A 5876-nucleotide genomic window follows, 5' to 3' on the forward strand; every position below is an offset into this window, starting at 1 on the left:
TCCTCATCTTATATTTACTTGGGAAAGATAAAATCATTTCCTAATCTTGATTCTCCAATATTATCAACTGACGGACCAGGGAAAATTAGAGCCTAAATAGGAAGGCCTCTACATCATCGAAAAAGTATACTCAAATGGAGCATACCTGCTCATCACCATGGACGACGAACAAATCATTCCTCCTATAAATGCTCGATTCTAGAAATATTGCTACCCTTTTAGAGAAAAGCTCCCTGGTACGAGCCTAAACGATCCCCCCATTATGTGTTATGTAATACTCCCGACCTGCGCGAGCATGAACTGTTCATGGCAAAATTAAATTGACAAGACCAATGAGAGATCTAGTCTAAAAGAAAAGGCCTATTTGGGAGCTCATTTTTGAAATATAAAAGATCTAAACCAAAATACTATAGCTCTAGCTACTGTAGAACTTTTTCGATTTTTTATAATTTTTTTTTTAAAAATTATTTTAAAATTATTATTTTAATATATTTTGTCTTGTGACATGGCATCATTTCTAATTATTCATTTCTTAATTTCTTTGTTTTGTCTGACATATCTTAAGTTCTCATTGAATTACTTTGCGGGAAGTTTTATAATGTATCGATGTAATAAATACTAATACATTAGTAGACTTAGTTCGATATAAAGATAGACTATTTTGATATAGAAATAGAGTGATCTCATACTAAATTACCAATAAATGGAGGCAATCTATCTCTTAATTAAATTACTTTGTTTAATATATCGATACATTAATGTACGGTAAACTAATCTGTATTTTACATCGTCGAATAAAATTAGAAATGTGTTTAGTTATTTATTTATCTTGGTATCTTTTCATGTGCTAAATCAAAACTTTTATCTTTTGTTCATTGATATGATAATGGTTTAGATAATCTAACCAATGGTAAGGGAAAGAGAGAAAGAAAATTGCTGAAGATTCGTACCACTCAGTCCTTCCTTTACTTTGCTAACTCACCACTCTCTCTCTCTCACTTCACGACTTCAAAACAAAGTCGTGCCGAAACTGCAAACCGAATCCCACGCCAAAGCCCCAAACCCCAATGGCCGGTGGCGGAGGTGACGCGCCGCCTCTGCCGGCGTCTAACGGCGGCGGCGAATTCCTCCTCTCCTTGCTCCAGAAGGCCCCGCACCACCACTACCAGGGACGCTCGCCCCAACCGCAGCAATCTACGGTGATCGATCCCGCCGTGGCCGCCGTGGGCCCCACCGTAACGTTCCAGCAGCAGATTCAGCCGCCGTGGGGATCGTCGTCGTCATCCAACGGCCGAGATCATCCTCCTGCTCTTCACCCCCACCATCAGCAGCAGATTCCGAACCCTTCCTGGCCCAATTCCCAATCTCCTCCTCCTCCTTTCAACTTCCGAGGGTTTCCTCAAAACCCTTACTCCTCTCCTCCCACGCCCAACCACTTCCCCCAGTTCGGCAGCAGCCAATTCCCCGGAAATCAAATCCTCGCCGACGATTTCAGGAAGATTGGGTTTTCGACTCCTCCGAACAATTCCATCCAAGACCTTGCTCTGCAGAAACAGCACCAAGAACAGAAGCTCAAGTTTAGATATTTACCTGGCGATATTATCCGAAATCCGGAGTCGTCAGTAAATGCCATTACTTCCTCTGAAGTTGCCAAGCTCAGTAATGGCTTGGACCACAATCTCCACTTGAATTCCAACAATTCATCTGAGTTTCGTCGCGGGAATTTCGATTCAGGGGAGCAAGAATCGAGAGGGGGAGGGGTCGGCGGTGGCGGCAGGGGGAAGCAAGTTCGTAGGACAATGCCGCCGCCGGGGTTCGGAAACAAGCCTAGGGGAGGAGGGAATTGGGATTCCGGGAGTAGGAGGGGAGGTATGGAGCACAATGTGGATAGGGAAAGGCACAGTTCTAGTGAATTTGTGAGGAATAGGGATGCTTCTATTGAGAATGAGAGAGTGAGAAGATTGGGAGGTGAAGATGGTCGAATTCGAGGAACTGGGGCTAGTAGAACGGGCCTCAGTGCACAGCTTGATCGCTCTGGTCCACCCGCTGGCACCAATCTCCATTCTGTTTCTGCTTCGGAGATTGAAGAGTCGATGATGAATTTCGAGGATGGGGAGAGGGCAAGAAAGGATAGTGGCGGCGGTGAAGATGTAAGCCAACACTTGCTTGAGGATGAAACGGATGACAAGAATGAGGCAAAGCAACACCATAAGGTTAAATCTTTCTCTATTACCATATATATGATCAAGGTTTTGAATATAATGGGAGTTCATAAAAGTGAGTTTCTTTCCAAAAGGCTAATTCATGCCTATTTGTTTGAAACATTATACAGTTTGATGAATTTTTGACCTTTCTGCTTCACCAAGTTTTTGTAAAGGAGTGTTAAATGAGCGTTTCCTGTTGTATACACAGATAGAGTTTGATAGCATTCTAATAGAAAGATAGTTAGTTTTCACGTCAACTCTATTTTGGCTGTTATATTATAAAGATGTCTTTGGCTCATGTAAATATACATATGTCTGTATTCGTTAATACTTATTAGAACTCTGAGTGACCTGTTATTTTTTTTTTTGGTAACGAATAGCTGAGATGAGAGTTACTTATAGTTTTCATTACCAGGATTCGAGATCAGATAACAGAGGACAACACCAACTTAGCCAAAGAGCGAGATCGTACAAAAGACAAACACTATGTCGCTTTGACATAGACAGACTAAATGCTCCTTTTCTTGAAATTTTTGAATCCTTGATACCAACTGAGGAAGAAAAGGCCAAGCAGAAGCAATTATTGACATTATTGGAGAATATAATCTGCAAAGAATGGCCTGAAGCTCGCCTTTATATTTATGGATCATGTGGCAATTCATTTGGAGTTTCTAAAAGTGATATAGATCTCTGTCTGGTGATTGGTGAAGAAGATATTAACAAATCTGAGATCTTACTACGGTTGGCAGATCTTTTGCAGTCAGACAATCTAGAGAATGTACAGGTGAATAAGAGTTCTTTTTCCTCATGAATTTGTGTGATATATGAAACTCCAACTTTAGGAATTGACTAACCTTTATTTACAACATTAGAAATTGACTAACCAAGTTTGACTATTGTGCTTCTCAAAGAGAGATTTTTAGTTAAAGAGAATTCTTTATGTGGCTTTAGTTGTAACCTTATGATGAGAAGCGATCCTTTGATAGCACAGAACAACATAAGCAATATCATCTCTTTGGGTTCAAATTTTTTTTGCCTTTTCAATTGCTACTGGAAACATAAACTCTTTTACTATTTTTATTTATTCTACAACAACTTCACTTGTAGTCCCCTATTCCCATATGTACTAGGCAAGAATAAATCCTTGGAGTGGCCTAGCAAAGGGATTCAGTTGGGTTTCAACTCACAGGATGATGGGTTTTTTTATTTTTCGTGGAATTATGGACTTTGCATTAGGAAGGCAAGCTCTCAGGGGATGATGCTTAGAGTATTCTCATCACACCTTTATGAGCAGGTGACTGCTGCTAAAGCAATTGCCTATTCAGTTACCTAACATCTGATTTTAGGGTTATTTATTACCAACTTACAAAGCAATATATACATTTAAAAGTTTACTTAGTGAAGTTACTATTGTTTTTGAAAGGACCATAAATTTATTTAAAAAGATGAGGAATCCACTAATCTTAGAGAGCTTCAAATAGAGGAGCTCGATTGTTAGAGTTACAATGAATACTCAAGCATCTATTATCTGTAGCATGTGTTTTTAACACCAACTAGTTGTCCTTGAAGTGAAGAGTATATAGTTCTTAATATAATGTACAAGTAAAATTAGGTCACATCATCCCTCGTCTCTATCAAAATAGTTCTTTAACTATAGGCAACAGTCTTAGTTGTTTTGATACTCTTGAATATTTTTTAATATTACTGTTATTTTTGTAAGTAATCCTGTTTGTTTTCAGGCATTGACGCGTGCTAGGGTCCCCATAGTAAAGCTTATGGATCCTGTCACTGGAATATCGTGTGATATATGCATCAACAATGTTCTGGCTGTGGTAAATACAAAGCTTCTTCGTGATTATGCAAATATAGATGCAAGATTACGACAATTGGCTTTTATTGTGAAACATTGGGCCAAGTCGAGAGGAGTCAATGAAACTTACCATGGAACCCTATCTAGCTATGCGTAAGTTAGATTAACTTTTAAGGTTATGCTTCAGTTCCCAGTTTATTATCAAAAAGGTAAACTTTTAAATTAGCTATGACGGTACTGCCAAGAGATAGTGGCATGTTGCAAATTCTCATGGTAGAGATGTGGTTAGGAACTGGTTTATGCCCTTGACCACGAGTGACAATGTTTCCACTTTGTTTTCAGGTATGTTTTGATGTGTATACATTTCTTACAACAGCGGAGACCTGCTATTCTTCCCTGTTTACAGGTATGCCTTCAAGCAGAGGCACAGAATACATCTGCAGACCTGACATTTGATAATTCTGTGTTTTTAATTACAACCATTGTTCTCCATCAGGGAATGCGGGCAACATACTCGGTCACTGTAGAGAACATTGAATGTGCCTTCTTTGATCAAGTAGACAAACTTCAAGAATTTGGATCCCATAACAGGGAAACTATTGCTGAACTTGTGTGGGCTTTTTTCAATTACTGGGCATATAGTCATGATTACGCAAATACTGTTATATCCGTTCGTAGAGGAAGCACAATCAGGTGAGATATAAAATCTGATATGTTCCTTTTGAAATTAAAGTAACTTAGATCAGTTGGTTATAAAGTTAGCAGTGAACCTGTGCCTTCAAAGAGAAGGACAGTTGATAGATTGTCATCAATAGAATATTCGAGATATTTTAGAACAGTTAACATTGAATCTCTGGTAGTAGTATTAGGTGTTACTATACTATCTCACAATGTTTTGAAGCTAAATTCATAAACAGTATTATGGGACTTGAACCGCAATGATGCTCAGCATTTCTTTATTTTTTTTTTCGTTTCAATAGTTGTTTGACATTGAATGATTGAATTTGGATGAACTATTAAATTCTTGATACTGATTTTTTTTTTTTTTTCATGAGAGTAGAACTAATCCTCACTCTCTTTTGTGGCTTCTTGAATTATTGGTCTTTGGGGAGATTACCAAGTTGGTCAGAATTGTAATTGTGACATTTTGGTGCATATGTGAGCCCATCAATTAAGCCATTAACCAATATTTGATGTCAATTTGGTCAGCAAGCGGGAAAAGGACTGGACAAGGAGGATTGGAAATGACCGGCATTTGATATGCATAGAGGATCCGTTTGAGACGTCCCATGACCTGGGACGAGTTGTAGACAAGCACAGCATAAAAGTTTTGAGGGAGGAGTTTGAACGTGCCGCTGAGATAATGCAGTATGATGCAAATCCCTGTGTGAAGCTCTTTGAACCCTATGTTCCTAGTGTTTAGTTGTTTTACTAGTTTCTCTTTCTATTTATTGGAAATTGTTTACTAGTTGAGCATAATTTTGGTTGCAACTACGGTAAATTATGCTAAGATTGTAAACTACTTTGTTACCACAGTTCCGTCGTTGTGTGTTATGTATAGCATTTTTGATGTTTTAAGTCCTTTATTTACATTCTGTTAGGGAGGTTTAATGACCTAGTTCGGCACTATCAAACTACTTTGTTACCACAGTTCTGTCGTTGTGTTATGTATAGCATTTTTGATGTTTTAGTCCCTTATTTACATTCTGTTAGGGAGGTTTAATGACGTAGTTCGGCACCATCAAGCTAGATATCATCATGATTACAGTATCTGTAATCCATACAGCCATGGAATGTGTTGCTTTTCCTTCCATCCCTCAACGCTACAATGTCCCCTACTATTTCCATCCTTGCGGAGTGTT

At 38.6% G+C, this 5876-nt stretch overlaps 1 protein-coding gene across 1 annotated transcript; it reads left to right on the forward strand.

Annotated features, from left to right (window-relative positions):
- Positions 1–903: 903 nt before the first annotated feature.
- LOC112178841 (UTP:RNA uridylyltransferase 1) lies at positions 904–5668 on the forward strand. The gene is made up of 6 exons (XM_024317085.2): positions 904–2213; positions 2620–2988; positions 3944–4167; positions 4357–4420; positions 4511–4707; positions 5224–5668. Exons 1-6 carry the CDS (start codon positions 1068–1070, stop codon positions 5435–5437), a joined length of 2214 nt encoding a protein of 737 aa, XP_024172853.1. The 5' UTR covers positions 904–1067; the 3' UTR covers positions 5438–5668.
- The last annotated feature ends 208 nt before the right edge of the window (positions 5669–5876 follow it).

This window comes from Rosa chinensis, chromosome 1 (assembly GCF_002994745.2).
Source record: "Rosa chinensis cultivar Old Blush chromosome 1, RchiOBHm-V2, whole genome shotgun sequence".
NCBI lineage: Eukaryota > Viridiplantae > Streptophyta > Magnoliopsida > Rosales > Rosaceae > Rosa > Rosa chinensis.

Coding starts and splice junctions, on each gene's coding strand:
- LOC112178841 (XM_024317085.2), top strand. CDS start 1,068: ATGGCCGGTGGCGGAGGTGACGCGCCGCCTCTGCCGGCGTCTAACGGC. Junction 2,214..2,619: donor AGGCAAAGCAACACCATAAG/GTTAAATCTTTC, acceptor TTTCATTACCAG/GATTCGAGATCAGATAACAG. Junction 4,708..5,223: donor CGTAGAGGAAGCACAATCAG/GTGAGATATAAA, acceptor CAATTTGGTCAG/CAAGCGGGAAAAGGACTGGA.